Source organism: Electrona antarctica, assembly GCF_951216825.1.
Source record: "Electrona antarctica genome assembly, contig: scaffold_120, whole genome shotgun sequence".
Classification (NCBI taxonomy): domain Eukaryota; kingdom Metazoa; phylum Chordata; class Actinopteri; order Myctophiformes; family Myctophidae; genus Electrona; species Electrona antarctica.
This window is the reverse complement of record NW_027638352.1, coordinates 243,013-265,262: the sequence shown is the minus strand read 5'-3', so window position 1 is coordinate 265,262 and position 22,250 is coordinate 243,013. Positions and strand designations below refer to the sequence as shown.

At 36.9% G+C, this 22,250-nt stretch overlaps 1 protein-coding gene across 1 annotated transcript in view; it reads left to right on the top strand.

The window, feature by feature from the left end:
- Positions 1 to 8,229, top strand: part of hbs1l (HBS1-like translational GTPase) — a 93,629-nt gene extending 85,400 nt beyond the window's left edge. Inside the window, exons 15-18 of the mRNA XM_079531041.1 lie at positions 2,050 to 2,158; positions 2,847 to 2,947; positions 4,161 to 4,305; positions 6,759 to 8,229. Coding sequence (XP_079387167.1) covers positions 2,050 to 2,158; positions 2,847 to 2,947; positions 4,161 to 4,305; positions 6,759 to 6,770 — 367 coding nt within the window. The 3' untranslated portion in view covers positions 6,771 to 8,229. The remainder of the gene's footprint in view (positions 1 to 2,049; positions 2,159 to 2,846; positions 2,948 to 4,160; positions 4,306 to 6,758) is intronic.
- The last annotated feature ends 14,021 nt before the right edge of the window (positions 8,230 to 22,250 follow it).

Below are 22,250 nucleotides of genomic sequence, written 5' to 3'. Positions count from 1 at the left end.
TTGCCCACCTGCCCCTGGCAGCTAAATAAGACACTTAGGGTCGCCCACCTGCCCCTGGCAGCTAAATAAGACACTTAGGGTTGCCCACCTGCCCCTGGCAGCTAAATAAGACACTTAGGGTCGCCCACCTGCCCCTGGCAGCTAAATAAGACACTAAGGGTTGCCCACCTGTCCCTGGCAGCTAAATGTTGCCCACCTGCCCCTGGCAGCTAAATAAAACACTAAGGGTTGCCCACCTGCCCCTGGCAGCTAAATAAAACACTACGGGTTGCCCACCTTCCCCTGGCAGCTAAATAAAACACTAAGGGTTGCCCACCTGCCCCTGGCAGCTAAATAAAACACTAAGGGTCGCCCACCTGCCCCTGGCAGCTAAATAAGACACTAAGGGTTGCCCACCTGCCCCTGGCAGCTAAATAAGACACTAAGGGTTGCCCACCTGCTCCTGGCAGCTAAATAAGACACTAAGGGTTTCCCACCTGCCCCTGGCAGCTAAATAAAACACTAAGGGCCGCCCACCTGCCCCTGGCAGCTAAATAAGACACTAAGGGTTGCCCACCTGCCCCTGGCAGCTAAATAAGACACTAAGGGTTGCCCACCTGCCCCTGGCAGCTAAATAAGACACTAAGGGTTGCCCACCTGCTCCTGGCAGCTAAATAAGACACTAAGGGTTGCCCACCTGCCCCTGGCAGCTAAATAAAACACTAAGGGTTGCCCACCTGCCCCTGGCAGCTAAATAAAACTAAGGGTTGCCCACCTGCCCCTGGCAGCTAAATAAAACACTAAGGGTTGCCCACCTGCTCCTGGCAGCTAAATAAGACACTAAGGGTTGCCCACTTGCCCCTGGCAGCTAAATAAAACACTAAGGGTTGCCCACCTGCCCCTGGCAGCTAAATAAGACACTAAGGGTTGCCCACCTGCCCCTGGCAGCTAAATAAGACACTAAGGGTCGCCCACCTGCCCCTGGCAGCTAAATAAAATACTAAGGGTCGCCCACCTGCCCCTGGCAGCTAAATAAAACACTAAGGGTTGCCCACCTGCCCCTGGCAGCTAAATAAAACACTAAGGGTTGCCCACCTGCTCCTGGCAGCTAAATAAGACACTAAGGGTTGCCCACCTGCCCCTGGCAGCTAAATAAAACACTAAGGGTTGCCCACCTGCTCCTGGCAGCTAAATAAAACACTAAGGGTTGCCCACCTGCCCCTGGCAGCTAAATAACACTAAGGGTTGCCCACCTGCCCCTGGCAGCTAAATAAAACACTAAGGGTTGCCCACCTGCCCCTGGCAGCCCTGGCAGCTAAATAAGACACTTAGGGTCGCCCACCACATAGCACATAGCACAACATTTGGAATGTAATTCTATCATTGTATATTCTATATTAATGTCATTCTATCATTGTATATTCTATATTAATGTCATTATATCATTGTATATTCTATATTCATGTAATTCTATCATTGTATATTCTATATTAATGTCATTCTATCATTGTATATTCTATATTAATGTCATTCTATCATTGTATATTCTATATTAATGTCATATCATTGTATATTCTATATTCATGTAATTCTATCATTGTATATTCTATATTAATGTATATTTATGTATTGTTGCTACACTGCCTGAGTAAGACAGTGGTTCTCAAAGTGTGGTCCGGGGACCCCCAGGGGTCCTTGAGGGAGTTCCAGAGGGTCCGGGGACCCCCAGGGGTCCTTGAGGGAGTTCCAGGGGGTCCCTGGCATATCTCTTCAAATGGGGGTCCCTGGCATATCTCTTCAAATGGGGGTCCCTGGCATATCTCTTCAAATGGGGGTCCCTGGCATATCTCTTCAAATGGGGGTCCCTGGCATATCTCTTCAAATGGGGGTCCCTGGCATATCTCTTCAAATGGGGGTCCCTGGCATATCTCTTCTAATGCGGGTCCCTGGCATATCTCTTCAAATGGGGGTCCGCAGGGATAATTAGTGTCAATTTGGGGGTCCTTGTCATGAAAAGGTTTGGTGTGTGTTGTGGTTGGTTAATCTCCTGTGCTCTCTGCTGCCCCCTAGCGTCGGCTGTGTGCTCTGCGACCCCAAGGAGCCAATCAGAATGTGTTCTCGCTTCAGAGCCAGAATCCTGCTGTTCAACATCGAAGTGCCCGTTACGCAAGGCTTCCCTGTGAGCACACGCACGCAGTTACACGCACGCACGCAGTTACACGCACACGCACGCACGCAAGCAGCACCTGAAACATATTTAATGTGTTTCAGGTGCTGCTCCACTACCAGACCGTCAGTGAACATATATTATATATATTTTAACATATATTTAAATATTTTAACAGATATTTAATATATTTCAGGTGCTGCTCCACTACCAGACCGTCAGTGAACATATATTATATATATTTTAACATATATTTAATATATTTCAGGTGCTGCTCCACTACCAGACCGTCAGTGAACATATATTATATATATTTTAACATATATTTAATATATTTCAGGTGCTGCTCCACTACCAGACCGTCAGTGAACATATATTATATATATTTTAACATATATTTAATATATTTCAGGTGCTGCTCCACTACCAGACCGTCAGTGAACATATATTATATATATTTTAACATATATTTAATATATTTCAGGTGCTGCTCCACTACCAGACCGTCAGTGAACATATATTATATATATTTTAACATATATTTAATATATTTCAGGTGCTGCTCCACTACCAGACCGTCAGTGAACATATATTATATATATTTTAACATATATTTAATATATTTCAGGTGCTGCTCCACTACCAGACCGTCAGTGAACATATATTATATATATTTTAACATATATTTAATATATTTCAGGTGCTGCTCCACTACCAGACCGTCAGTGAGCCCGCCACCATCAGGAAGCTGGTCAGTGTCTTACACAAGAGCAGCGGAGAGGTTCTGAAGAAGAAACCAAAGTGAGTGAGAGAGACAGAGAGAGAATGAGGCCTGATTTACACTGGCAGCCAAATCTAGCCTGAATCAGATCTGTGTCACTTCAAGATAGAAATCCGATTTGCTTAAATAAGTCTAAATGCAGACAGGTCACATGGAATCCGATTTTTTTTCAAAAGAAATGTGACCTGAGTCACATGTCAAACTGTCTGTCTGAATGCAACGACCTCATGACGTGACCTGAGTCACATGTCAAACTGTCTGTCTGAATGCAACGACCTCATGACGTGACCTGAGTCACATGTCAAACTGTCTGTCTGAATGCAACGACCTCATGACGTGACCTGAGTCACATGTCAAACTGTCTGTCTGAATGCAACGACCTCATGACGTGACCTGAGTCACATGTCAAACTGTCTGTCTGAATGCAACGACCTCATGACGTGACCTGAGTCACATGTCAAACTGTCTGTCTGAATGCAACGACCTCATGACGTGACCTGAGTCACATGTCAAACTGTCTGTCTGAATGCAACGACCTCATGAAGTGACCTGAGTCACATGTCAAACTGTCTGTCTGAATGCAACGACCTCATGACGTGACCTGAGTCACATGTCAAACTGTCTGTCTGAATGCAACGACCTCATGAAGTGACATTCATAGGGTTGTTCCCTACTCCCCATGTAATAATGGGTAGATAATAATGTCACAGAATATATCACAATAATGTCCCTAATGTAATAATATTATAATGTTATAATGTTATAATATTATAATATTATAATGTATTAATGTATCCATGTGTCCCAGGTGTCTCACTAAAGAGGTCCAGACCCATCGTTATAATGTATCCATGTGTCCCAGGTGTCTCACTAAAGAGGTCCAGACCCATCGTTATAATGTATCCATGTGTCCCAGGTGTCTCACTAAAGAGGTCCAGACCCATCGTTATAATGTATCCATGTGTCCCAGGTGTCTCACTAAAGAGGTCCAGACCCATCGTTATAATGTATCCATGTGTCCCAGGTGTCTCACTAAAGAGGTCCAGACCCATCGTTATAATGTATCCATCCAGGTGTCTCACTAAAGAGGTCCAGACCCGTCGTTATAATGTATCCATGTGTCCCAGGTGTCTCACTAAAGAGGTCCAGACCCATCGTTATAATGTATCCATGTGTTCCAGTGTCTCACTAAAGAGGTCCAGACCATCGTTATAATGTATCCATGTGTTCCAGGTGTCTCACTAAGGGTCAGAATGCCCTGGTAGAGGTCCAGACCCATCGTCCAGTTCCTCTAGAACTCTACAAGGACTTTAAGGAACTCGGTCGTTTCATGTTGAGATACGTCGGCTCAACCATCGCTGCTGGAGTGGTCACTGAGGTAGGAATGACCCCTGACCCTAACCCCTAACCCTGACCCCTAACCCTGACCCTAACCCTGACCCTGACCCCTAACCCTGACCCCTAACCCTGACCCTAACCCTGACCCCTAACCCTGACCCCTAACCCTGACCCCTAACCCAACCATGGCTGCTGGAGTGGTCACTGAGGTAGGAATGACCCCTGACCCTAACCCTGACCCCTAACCCTAACCCTGACCCCTAACCCTGACCCTAACCCTGACCCCTAACCCTGACCCCTAACCCTGACCCTAACCCTGACCCCTAACCCTGACCCCTAACCCTGACCCCTAACCCAACCATGGCTGCTGGAGTGGTCACTGAGGTAGGAATGACCCCTGACCCTAACCCTGACCCCTAACCCAACCATGGCTGCTGGAGTGGTCACTGAGGTAGGAATGACCCCTGACCCTAACCCTGACCCCTAACCCAACCATGGCTGCTGGAGTGGTCACTGAGGTAGGAATGACCCCTGACCCTAACCCTGACCCCTAACCCAACCATGGCTGCTGGAGTGGTCACTGAGGTAGGAATGACCCCTGACCCTAACCCTGACCCCTAACCCTGACCCCTAACCCAACCATGGCTGCTGGAGTGGTCACTGAGGTAGGAATGACCCCTGACCCTAACCCTGACCCCTAACCCAACCATGGCTGCTGGAGTGGTCACTGAGGTAGGAATGACCCCTAACCCTGACCCCTAACCCAACCATGGCTGCTGGAGTGGTCACTGAGCTACGTTTGTGATAAAATAGGTTGTTCTTGCAAATATATTTTTGAGTCGTGTAAACCACTCCTACAACTGGCTTTGTTAGTTTACGTGTCTGTCTGTCTGTCTGTCTGTCTGTCTGTCTGTCTGTCCGTACCAAAAAAATGAGCATGGTTGCTATGGTCACCCAGTTCACACGGGTGTGATTTCATTACGTCAGACATTACGTCAGACCACAGCTGATCAGTCTATATAAGACCTTACACCACTCAGTTCACACGGGTGTGATTTTTTTCTACAGCAACTGATTCCTGTCCTAACAGCAGGTGATCAATGAATCAGAATAGTAATACTATTGCAAATGAATAAACTTGTTTTATTATGAATTAAATAAAATCAATAAAACAATGCAAATAAATGCACTAGATCATTAAATGATCTAGTGCATTTATTTGCATTGTTTTATTGATTTATTGAGACAAATTTTGTCTCGAGATCTGGAGCTACGAAATGCGCCAGGGAAGAAAAGAGAAAACAAACGTTTAAGAAGTACATTTGTGTTGATTTCGGATGGTCACTACAATGTAGTCCCTAATGTAGTCCACTACATTAGGATGGTCACTACAATGTAGTCCTAATGTAGTCCACTACATTAGGATGGTCACTACAATGTAGTCCTAATGTAGTCCACTACATTAGGATGGTCACTACAATGTAGTCCTAATGTAGTCCACTACATTACATTACACTACACTACAATGTAGTCTAATGTAGTCCACTACATTAGGATGGTCACTACAATGTAGTCCTAATGTAGTCCACTACATTACATTACACTACACTACAATGTAGTCTAATGTAGTCCACTACATTACATTACACTACACTACAATGTAGTCCCTAATGTAGTCCACTACATTACATTACATTACACTACACTACAATGTAGTCTAATGTAGTCCACTACATTAGGATGGTCACTACAATGTAGTCCTAATGTAGTCCACTACATTACATTACACTACACTACAATGTAGTCTAATGTAGTCCACTACATTAACCCTAACCCTAATGTAGTCCACTACATTAACCCTAACCCTAATGTAGTCCACTACATTACATTACACTACACTACATTAGGATGGTCACTACAATGTAGTCCATACATTACATTACACTACACTACATTAGGGTGTAGTCCACTACATTACATTACACTACACTACATTAGGGTTAGGGTTAGTCCACTACATTACATTACACTACACTACATTAGGATGGTCACTACAATGTAGTGGATCCACTACATTACATTACACTACACTACATTACATTACACTACATTACACTACATTACATTACACTACACTACACTACACTACACTACACTACACTACACTACACTACACTACATTAGGATGGTCACTACAATGTAGTCCACTACTTTACATTACATTACATTACATTACACTACATTACACTACACTACACTACACTACACTGTAGTCCACTACATTACATTACATTACACTACACTACAATGTAGTCCACTACATTACATTACACTACACTACACTACATTAGGGTACTACATTAGGGTGCTACATTAGGGTACTACATTAGGGTGCTACATTAGGGTGCTAAAATGCTCACTACACATTCGGACACTAAAACAAAATGGCGGAACCCTGATGATGATGATGATGATGATATTTCTATATTTCAGATGAAGGACTGACGGACCGAACCGCCCACGACCCACAATGCATTGCAGCATGGACGCAGGAAGTGACATCAATGTCCACAGACTTGTTTTTTTTCATGCACCCCCAAAGTGTTAAATCTTACAGACCACCCACCCAGGACGAACAGATCTCACAGACCACCCACCCAGGACGAACAGATCTCACAGACCACCCACCCAGAACGAACAGATCTCACAGACCACCCACCGGGACAAACGGTGTCACATTTAGAACAAAACAAATTAGTAAAATGAATGCTTGAATTATTATCATTATTATTATAAAATGTGTTGACCAGCTGGGAAAGGGAATCGTGTTCACAGAAAAGGCTTAGCTTTTTTTTTCTGAAGCCATTGTTTCTGTAAGACCCCCCCCCATCTCAAAGGTTTCTGTTCGTTAAGAGAAGATTGGTGTTTCAGATCTACAAGCCCACATCGCTCGCCGCGGGTGGTGGTTGTGAGCCGCTGTGAGCTTGTAGATCTATCTTATTTCTGAACAGCCGAAGCACAGGATACTGGTCTTTAACTCATTCCTCGCTGAGATCGCCGTTTCACGCGTTTTTTAAAAACCCATTTCTGGCTCCAAACAAGCGAGATTTGCGTCTCATCTCTAAACGATACCGATAATAACGATACGTCTCATCTCTCTAAACGATACCGATAATAACGATACGTCTCATCTCTCTAAACGATACCGATAATAACGATACGTCTCATCGCTCTAAACGATACCGATAATAACGATACGTCTCATCTCTCTAAACGATGTGATCCCTCGGTTATGTTTTGGGTGAATGAAATGACAACGCGGTACCCAGCGTTACATAGAGTATATATTAATAGAGACGGCACCGGATTTCAAAACAGCGTTCACTATGAAACAACGTTCACTATGAAACATAGTGTTCACTATGAAACATAGTGTTCACTATGAAACATGGTGTTCACTATGAAACACGGCGTTCACTATGAAACATAGTGTTCACTATGAAACATAGTGTTCACTATGAAACATAGTGTTCACTATGAAACACAGCGTTCACTATGAAACATGGTGTTCACTATGAAACACAGCGTTCACTATGAAACATAGTGTTCACTATGAAACATTCACTATGAAACACAGCGTTCACTATGAAACATAGTGTTCACTATGAAACATAGTGTTCACTATGAAACAGTGTTCACTATGAAACATAGTGTTCACTATGAAACACAGCGTTCACTATGAAACACAGCGTTCACTATGAAACACAGCGTTCACTATGAAACATAGTGTTCACTATGAAACACAGCGTTCACTATGAAACACAGCGGTCACTATGAAACATAGCGTTCACTATGAAACACAGCGTTCACTATGAAACATAGCGTTCACTATGAAACACAGCGTTCACTATGAAACATAGTGTTCACTATGAAACATAGTGTTCACTATGAAACATAGTGTTCACTATGAAACACAGCGTTCACTATGAAACACAGCGTTCACTATGAAACATAGTGTTCACTATGAAACACAGCGTTCACTATGAAACACAGCGTTCACTATGAAACATAGTGTTCACTATGAAACATAGTGTTCACTATGAAACATAGTGTTCACTATGAAACACAGCGTTCACTATGAAACACAGCGTTCACTATGAAACACAGCGTTCACTATGAAACACAGCGTTCACTATGAAACACAGCGTTCACTATGAAACACAGCGTTCACTATGAAACATAGTGTTCACTATGAAACGCAGCGTTCACTATGAAACACAGCGTTCACTATGAAACACAGCGTTCACTATGAAACACAGCGTTCACTATGAAACATAGTGTTCACTATGAAACATAGTGTTCACTATGAAACACAGCGTTCACTATGAAACACAGCGTTCACTATGAAACATAGTGTTCACTATGAAACACAGCGTTCACTATGAAACACAGCGGTCACTATGAAACATAGCGTTCACTATGAAACACAGCGTTCACTATGAAACACAGCGTTCACTATGAAACATAGTGTTCACTATGAAACACAGCGTTCACTATGAAACACAGCGGTCACTATGAAACATAGCGTTCACTATGAAACACAGCGTTCACTATGAAACATAGCGTTCACTATGAAACACAGCGTTCACTATGAAACATAGTGTTCACTATGAAACATAGTGTTCACTATGAAACATAGTGTTCACTATGAAACACAGCGTTCACTATGAAACACAGCGTTCACTATGAAACATAGTGTTCACTATGAAACACAGCGTTCACTATGAAACACAGCGTTCACTATGAAACACAGCGTTCACTATGAAACATAGTGTTCACTATGAAACATAGTGTTCACTATGAAACATAGTGTTCACTATGAAACATAGTGTTCACTATGAAACACAGCGTTCACTATGAAACACAGCGTTCACTATGAAACACAGCGTTCACTATGAAACACAGCGTTCACTATGAAACACAGCGTTCACTATGAAACACAGCGTTCACTATGAAACATAGTGTTCACTATGAAACGCAGCGTTCACTATGAAACACAGCGTTCACTATGAAACACAGCGTTCACTATGAAACATAGTGTTCACTATGAAACATAGCGTTCACTATGAAACATAGCGTTCACTATGAAACACAGCGTTCACTATGAAACACAGCGTTCACTATGAAACACAGCGTTCACTATGAAACACAGCGTTCACTATGAAACACAGCGTTCACTATGAAACATAGCGTTCACTATGAAACACAGCGTTCACTATGAAACACAGCGTTCACTATGAAACACAGCGTTCACTATGAAACATAGTGTTCACTATGAAACACAGCGTTCACTATGAAACATAGTGTTCACTATGAAACAGTGTTCACTATGAAACACAGCGTTCACTATGAAACAGTGTTCACTATGAAACAGTGTTCACTATGAAACAGCGTTTACTATGAAACATGGAGAATGATAGTCAACGGCCCAGCGCTGGCTCGAGCGGCAATACCAAATTTGGCCACTATGTCCACTTCGCCTCTGTGACGTCTCTATTATTATATACTCTAAGGTCTACACTACACTACCCAGAATGCTCCACTCCTATTAATATATACACTAAGGATACATATAGTGATAACTCACTTCCTGACTCGGTTTCTGAGTGAAACGGGCTTTCAAAATAAAGGTGTCACTCAATAGAAAAATGAATGTGTGGCGGTCCTGCAGTGCACGATTCAGACACCAGGTGGGGCTGTAAATGAGTTAATTTAACATACATTGATGCTGCTGCTCCCCCACCCCTTCTGTCCACATGACCCCTGACCCCTGACCCCCGGAGGTCAAAGTTGAAACCTCCTGGATGTTTTATTTTTATTTTTTAATTAATAATTTTATTTTTAAAGAAGCTTTTTTCAGAGTAAGAGTCTTTAAACGACGATGTATTATTTTCTGGTTCCCAACCAGAGGCTCGGGACCCCAGCTGTGGGTCTCACGGAGCCATGTTTCTGGGTCCCATTATTATTATTATTGTTTTAATTGTATTATTTCAAAACATTAAAAAGAAAATGAAAAGAAAGAAAGAAAAACATGAAAAACTTTTTTCAAAAAGAGCACGATTATTCATGAATTTAAAAAAAAATGTCAGCGTAATTTGATTTCATGAAAATAAAATCAAAGAAATTCCAAGTAGTAGTGAAAATAGCAGATCTACAAGCTCACAACGCGTCACGTTGTGAGCTTGTAGATCTGCTATTTTCACTATTATAGTGGGTCCCCGGAAGGGAGACAATTTACAATTTAGGCTTTATCAGACGCTCTTAATCCATTTTGGGCGAGAACCCCTGTTGGTGTTTTAAGCATTATGTTATACTTTAGCTATTGAAAAATAGCAGATCTACAAGCTCATAGTGCGCCACCGAGTGGCGCGCTACGAGCTTGTAGATCTGCTATTTTTTTTAAGTTGTGAAAATGTGGTGCAAATCTTTGAATATATATTTCAGAGCGAACATTTTTAACTAAAATATTTGCTTCCGGGGGGGTCCCTGGAACTACATATTTTGAGATGGGGGTCCGTGGCCCAATAGAGATAATTCTGGGGGTCCTTGACATGAAAAAGGTTGAGCACCACTGACATAGAAACATGGGTTTTTCAGAAAACTATTAGGATTTAGAAGCCTTTTTTTAATCGACATCAGTCCAAAATGGGTTAATCCAGAGCGACTTACATTAAGCAAGAACAAAAAGCATGTCAATAACATCAATACAATACATCACATACAATACATCACATACAATACATCAATACAATACATCACATACAATACATCACATACAATACATCACATACAATACATCACATACAATACATCACATACAATACATCAATACAATACATCACATACATCACATACAATACATCACATACAATACATCAATACAATACATCACATACAATACATCACATACAATACATCACATACAATACATCACTTACAATACATCACATACAATACATCACTTACAATACATCACATACAATACATCAATACAATACATCAATACAATACATCACATACAATACATCGCATACAATACATCACATACATCACATACAATACATCAATACAATACATCACATACAATACATCACATACAATACATCACATACAATACATCAATACAATACATCACATACAATACATCACATACATCACATACAATACATCAATACAATACATCACATACAATACATCACATACATCACATACAATACATCAATACAATACATCACATACAATACATCACATACAATACATCACATACAATACATCAATACAATACATCACATACAATACATCACATACATCACATACAATACATCAATACAATACATCACATACAATACATCACATACAATACATCACATACAATACATCAATACAATACATCACATACAATACATCACATACATCACATACAATACATCAATACAATACATCACATACAATACATCACATACAATACATCACATACAATACATCAATACAATACATCACATACAATACATCACATACAATACATCACATAAATCACATACAATACATCACATACAATACATCACATACAATACATCACTTACAATACATCACATACAATACATCACATACAATACATCACATACAATACATCACATACAATACATCACATACAATACATCACATACAATACATCACATACAATACATCACATACAATACATCACATACAATACATCACATACAATACATCGCATACAATACATCAATACAATACATCACATACAATACATCGCATACAATACATCACATACATCACATACAATACATCAATACAATACATCACATACAATACATCACATACAATACATCACATACAATACATCAATACAATACATCACATACAATACATCACATACAATACATCACATACAATACATCACATACAATACATCACATACAATACATCACATACAATACATCACATACAATACATCACTTACAATACATCACATACAATACATCAATACAATACATCACATACAATACATCACATACAATACATCAATACAATACATCACATACAATACATCACATACAATACATCACATACAATACATCGCATACAATACATCACATACATCACATACAATACATCAATACAATACATCACATACAATACATCAATACAATACATCACATACAATACATCACATACAATACATCACATACAATACATCAATACAATACATCACATACAATACATCACATACAATACATCACATACAATACATCAATACAATACATCACATACAATACATCACATACAATACATCACATACAATACATCAATACAATACATCACATACAATACATCACATACAATACATCAATACAATACATACAATACATCACATACAATACATCACATACAATACATCACATACAATACATCACATACAATACATCACTTACAATACATCACATACAATACATCACATACAATACATCACATACAATACATCACATACAATACATCACATACAATACATCACATACAATACATCACATACAATACATCACATACAATACATCAATACAATACATCACATACAATACATCACATACAATACATCAATACAATACATCACATACAATACATCACATACAATACATCAATACAATACATCACATACAATACATCAATACAATACATCACATACAATACATCACATACAATACATCACATACAATACATCACATACAATACATCAATACAATACATCAATACAATACATCACATACAATACATCGCATACAATACATCACATACATCACATACAATACATCAATACAATACATCACATACAATACATCACATACAATACATCACATACAATACATCACATACAATACATCACATACAATACATCACATACAATACATCACATACAATACATCACATACAATACATCACATACATCAATACAATACATCACATACAATACATCACATACAATACATCACATACAATACATCACTTACAATACATCACATACAATACATCACATACAATACATCACATACAATACATCAATACAATACATCACATACAATACATCACATACAATACATCACATACATCACATACAATACATCAATACAATACATCACATACAATACATCACATACAATACATCACATACAATACATCACATACAATACATCACATACAATACATCACATACAATACATCGCATACAATACATCACATACATCACATACAATACATCAATACAATACATCACATACAATACATCACATACAATACATCACATACAATACATCACATACAATACATCACATACAATACATCACATACAATACATCACATACAATACATCACATACAATACATCACATACATCACATACAATACATCAATACAATACATCACATACAATACATCACATACAATACATCACATACAATACATCACATACAATACATCACATACAATACATCACATACAATACATCACATACAATACATCACATACAATACATCACATACAATACATCACATACAATACATCACATACAATACATCACATACAATACATCAATACAATACATCACATACAATACATCACATACAATACATCACATACAATACATCACATACAATACATCACATACAATACATCACATACAATACATCAATACAATACATCACATACAATACATCACATACAATACATCAATACAATACATCACATACAATACATCACATACAATACATCAATACAATACATCACATACAATACATCACATACAATACATCACATACAATACATCACATACAATACATCACATACAATACATCAATACAATACATCACATACAATACATCACATACAATACATCACATACAATACATCACATACAATACATCACATACAATACATCACATACAATACATCACATACAATACATCACATACAATACATCACATACAATACATCAATACAATACATCACATACAATACATCACATACAATACATCAATACAATACATCACATACAATACATCACATACAATACATCACATACAATACATCACATACAATACATCACATACAATACATCACATACAATACATCACATACAATACATCACATACAATACATCACATACAATACATCAATACAATACATCAATACAATACATCACATACAATACATCAATACAATACATCACATACAATACATCACATACAATACATCAATACAATACATCAATACAATACATCACATACAATACATCACATACAATACATCAATACAATACATCAATACAATACATCACATACAATACATCAATACAATACATCACATACAATACATCAATACAATACATCACATACAATACATCAATACAATACATCACTTACAATACATCACATACAATACATCACATACAATACATCACATACAATACATCAATACAATACATCAATACAATACATCACATACAATACATCAATACAATACATCACATACAATACATCACATACAATACATCAATACAATACATCACATACAATACATCACATACAATACATCAATACAATACATCACATACAATACATCACATACAATACATCACATACAATACATCGCATACAATACATCACATACATCACATACAATACATCACATACAATACATCACATACATCACATACATCACATACAATACATCAATACAATACATCACATACAATACATCACATACATACATCACATACAATACATCACATACAATACATCACATACAATACATCACATACATCACATACAATACATCACATACAATACATCACATACATACATCACATACAATACATCACATACAATACATCACATACAATACATCACATACATCAATACAATACATCAATACAATACATCACATACAATACATCGCATACAATACATCACATACATCACATACAATACATCAATACAATACATCACATACAATACATCACATACAATACATCACATACAATACATCAATACAATACATCACATACAATACATCACATACATCACATACAATACATCAATACAATACATCACATACAATACATCACATACATCACATACAATACATCAATACAATACATCACATACAATACATCACATACAATACATCACATACAATACATCAATACAATACATCACATACAATACATCACATACAATACATCACATAAATCACATACAATACATCACATACAATACATCACATACAATACATCACATACAATACATCACATACAATACATCAATACAATACATCACATACAATACATCACATACAATACATCACATAAATCACATACAATACATCAATACAATACATCACATACAATACATCACATACAATACATCACATACAATACATCACATACAATACATCACATACAATACATCACATACAATACATCACATACAATACATCACATACAATACATCACATACAATACATCACATACAATACATCGCATACAATACATCAATACAATACATCACATACAATACATCGCATACAATACATCACATACATCACATACAATACATCAATACAATACATCACATACAATACATCACATACAATACATCACATACAATACATCAATACAATACATCACATACAATACATCACATACAATACATCACATACAATACATCACATACAATACATCACATACAATACATCACTTACAATACATCACATACAATACATCAATACAATACATCACATACAATACATCACATACAATACATCAATACAATACATCACATACAATACATCACATACAATACATCACATACAATACATCGCATACAATACATCACATACATCACATACAATACATCAATACAATACATCACATACAATACATCAATACAATACATCACATACAATACATCACATACAATACATCACATACAATACATCAATACAATACATCACATACAATACATCACATACAATACATCACATACAATACATCACATACAATACATCACTTACAATACATCACATACAATACATCACATACAATACATCACATACAATACATCACATACAATACATCACATACAATACATCACATACAATACATCACATACAATACATCACATACAATACATCAATACAATACATCACATACAATACATCACATACAATACATCAATACAATACATCACATACAATACATCACATACAATACATCAATACAATACATCACATACAATACATCAATACAATACATCACATACAATACATCACATACAATACATCACATACAATACATCACATACAATACATCAATACAATACATCAATACAATACATCACATACAATACATCGCATACAATACATCACATACATCACATACAATACATCAATACAATACATCACATACAATACATCACATACAATACATCACATACAATACATCACATACAATACATCACATACAATACATCACATACAATACATCACATACAATACATCACATACAATACATCACATACAATACATCACATACATCAATACAATACATCACATACAATACATCACATACAATACATCACATACAATACATCACTTACAATACATCACATACAATACATCACATACAATACATCACATACAATACATCAATACAATACATCAATACAATACATCACATACAATACATCACATACAATACATCACATACAATACATCGCATACAATACATCACATACATCACATACAATACATCAATACAATACATCACATACAATACATCACATACAATACATCACATACAATACATCACATACAATACATCACATACAATACATCACATACAATACATCACATACAATACATCACATACAATACATCACATACAATACATCACATACAATACATCACATACAATACATCACATACAATACATCAATACAATACATCACATACAATACATCACATACAATACATCACATACAATACATCACATACAATACATCACATACAATACATCACATACAATACATCAATACAATACATCACATACAATACATCACATACAATACATCAATACAATACATCACATACAATACATCACATACAATACATCAATACAATACATCACATACAATACATCACATACAATACATCACATACAATACATCACATACAATACATCACATACAATACATCAATACAATACATCACATACAATACATCACATACAATACATCACATACAATACATCAATACAATACATCACATACAATACATCACATACAATACATCACATACAATACATCACATACAATACATCACATACAATACATCAATACAATACATCACATACAATACATCACATACAATACATCAATACAATACATCACATACAATACATCACATACAATACATCACATACAATACATCACATACAATACATCACATACAATACATCACATACAATACATCACATACAATACATCACATACAATACATCACATACAATACATCAATACAATACATCACATACAATACATCACATACAATACATCACATACAATACATCACATACAATACATCACATACAATACATCACATACAATACATCACATACAATACATCACATACAATACATCACATACAATACATCAATACAATACATCAATACAATACATCACATACAATACATCAATACAATACATCACATACAATACATCACATACAATACATCAATACAATACATCAATACAATACATCACATACAATACATCACATACAATACATCAATACAATACATCAATACAATACATCACATACAATACATCAATACAATACATCACATACAATACATCAATACAATACATCACATACAATACATCAATACAATACATCACTTACAATACATCACATACAATACATCACATACAATACATCACATACAATACATCAATACAATACATCAATACAATACATCACATACAATACATCAATACAATACATCACATACAATACATCACATACAATACATCAATACAATACATCACATACAATACATCACATACAATACATCAATACAATACATCACATACAATACATCACATACAATACATCACATACAATACATCGCATACAATACATCACATACATCACATACAATACATCACATACAATACATCACATACATCACATACATCACATACAATACATCAATACAATACATCACATACAATACATCAATACAATACATCACATACAATACATCACATACATACATCACATACAATACATCACATACAATACATCACATACAATACATCACATACATCACATACAATACATCACATACAATACATCACATACATCACATACATCACATACAATACATCACATACAATACATCACATACAATACATCACATACATACATCACATACAATACATCACATACAATACATCACATACAATACATCACATACATCACATACATACATCACATACAATACATCACATACAATACATCACATACAATACATCACATACATCACATACAATACATCACATACAATACATCACATACAATACATCACATACAATACATCACATACAATACATCACATACAATACATCACATACATAACAAGTAGTCATCATGAAACAATACATCACATACAATACATCACATACATAACAAGTAGTCATCATGAAACAATACATCACATACACAACAAGTAGTTATCATGAAACATGTCAATAACATCACATACAATACATCAATACATCACATACAATACATCAATACATCACATACAATACATCACATACAATACATCAATACATCACATACATCACATACAATACATCACATACAATACATCAATACATCACATACAATACATCACATACAATACATCAATACATCACATACAATACATCACATACAATACATCAATACATCAATACATCACATACAATACATCACATACAATACATCACATACAATACATCAATACATCACATACATCACATACAATACATCACATACAATACATCACATACAATACATCAATACATCACATACATCACATACAATACATCACATACAATACATCACATACAATACATCACATACAATACATCACATACATCACATACAATACATCACATACATCACATACACAACAAGTAGTTATCATGAAACATGTCAATACATCACATACACAACAAGTAGTTATCATGAAACATGTCAATACATCACATACACAACAAGTAGTTATCATGAAACATGTCAATACATCACATACACAACAAGTAGTTATCATGAAACATGTCAATACATCACATACACAACAAGTAGTTATCATGAAACATGTAACCCTAACCCTAACCCTAAAGCATGTCAATACATCACATACACAACAAGTAGTTATCATGAAACATGTAAGCTAAGAACGTAACAGTGGAATATCTATATAATGAAACTATACATATAAGCTATACATACTATACTATACTATTCATATAGTGCTATGACTACATGCAATGCAATTCTAGTGCTGTCTACGTAACATGCTATAAGTCTGTATAAAATGCTATCTAAGTCTACATGAAGTGCTATCTAAGGTAGAGTTCTCAATCTCTGCCCGAACCCGACCCGGCCCGACATTTTCGGGTAGGGTAAGGCCCAAAATGCACGATAATTAGTCGGGCCGGGCCGAGCCTCGGGCTCTGTGATTTATTTATTTATTATAACATTATTTTATTATAACAAATAACAATTCTGTTTGTGTATTTATTTAATATGAAGAGCTGGTGAATGTTGGCGATGCACTTTAACAGTTTAGGCCAGTGATTCCCAACCTGTGTGCCGCGGCACTTTAGTGTGCCGTTTGATATGTCCAGGTCTGATTTGACAAAGTAACACTAACCCTCCCCCGAAAGCAATATTATAGCTACTGGGCTGCAGGCTTCCTATTGCTGCGTCGTCGTTGTTGTCACACGTCTAACCATTAGACGTGTGACAACAACAACGACGGAACAATAGACTCTAACGACCCTCGGCCATTGAAATGTTAATGCTAAAGAGATGCATCCAGAAGACGCTACATTTCGCTCCCTCCAGAAAGACTGGAGTGCTCAAAGCGCATCTGCATGTAGACAGCAGACACATACAGTCCTACATGTCCATCTGCACGCAGACAGCAGACACATACAGTCCTACATGTCCATCTGCACGCAGACAGCAGACACATACAGTCCTACATGTCCATCTGCACGCAGACAGCAGACACATACAGTCCTACATGTCCATCTGCACGCAGACAGCAGACACATACAGTCCTACATGTCCATCTGCACACAGACAGCAGACACATACAGTCCTACATGTCCATCTGCACGCAGACAGCAGACACATACAGTCCTACATGTCCATCTGCACGCAGACAGCAGACACATACAGTCCTACATGTCCATATGCACGCAGACAGCAGACACATACAGTCCTACATGTCCATCTGCACGCAGACAGCAGACACATACAGTCCTACATGTCCATCTGCACGCAGACAGCAGACACATACATTCCTACATGTCCATCTGCACGCAGACAGCAGACACATACAGTCCTACATGTCCATCTGCACGCAGACAGCAGACACATACAGTCCTACATGTCCATCTGCACGCAGACAGCAGACACATACAGTCCTACATGTCCATCTGCATGCAGACAGCAGACACATACAGTCCTACATGTCCATCTGCACGCAGACAGCAGACACATACAGTCCTACATGTCCATCTGCACACAGACAGCAGACACATACAGTCCTACATGTCCATCTGCACGCAGACAGCAGACACATACAGTCCTACATGTCCATCTGCACGCAGACAGCAGACACATACAGTCCTACATGTCCCGACCCAAACACTGAGGAGGTAAAGTAAACGTGACGTTGTTGTGATTAAACATAATGTGCCACGAAAAATAGCTGTCCAAAATAGCTGTCCATAGATGTGCAACTGTCCAACTGTTCAAGTGTCCATACATGAGCGCCTCGTTCGGCCAACCAAATATATCTCCCTCCACAGAAGCAGTGATGCCTGATTTATTCTTCGTCGTACACGTGTTCCATGCTGAAAATGGCTGATTTACCGCAACACGTTGTGAGCTTGTCGATCAGCTATTTTCAGCACGTGGAAATATGCAGGCTGTAAGAACTGAGACCCTTCACAATAAAAGCATGCAGCTTTCACAAGTTGGCCCATAATAAAGACAAGGAAAAGGATTAAGAATTAGGTGGCATTTCACATTGCATATGAGCTATTTGAGATATTGTAAAAGTTGTCACTTTATTAATCCCCCAAGGTCTTTTTATTCAATAAAGTCTGAGGTTCTATATGGCTATGGGCTGTGGTAATAATAATTCAAAAAAGAAATAACGAAAAAGAACAAAAATAGTTCAACCATGAACTTGAGTTCAAAATGTTGAATGATGAACTAATACTGAACTAGTTCGTAAAATAAATGAACTTTCCCAACACTATGTATGTATGTATGTATGTATGTATGTATATATGTATGTATGTATATATATATATATATATATATATATATATACATATATATACATACACACACACATACATACACATATGTATGTATATAGATAGGCCTATACACCGTATATCTAGGTGTGCCCTGAGATTTTTAGGCTATGAAAAGTGTGCCCTTGGACAAAAAAGGTTGGGAAACACAGGTTTAGGCTATACTATTATGTGACTGAAGTGGTGGAGGAGGAGGCGATCAGCAACGCACCAGAGAAGTGAGAATAGAACGGTGGTTGTTGAACTTG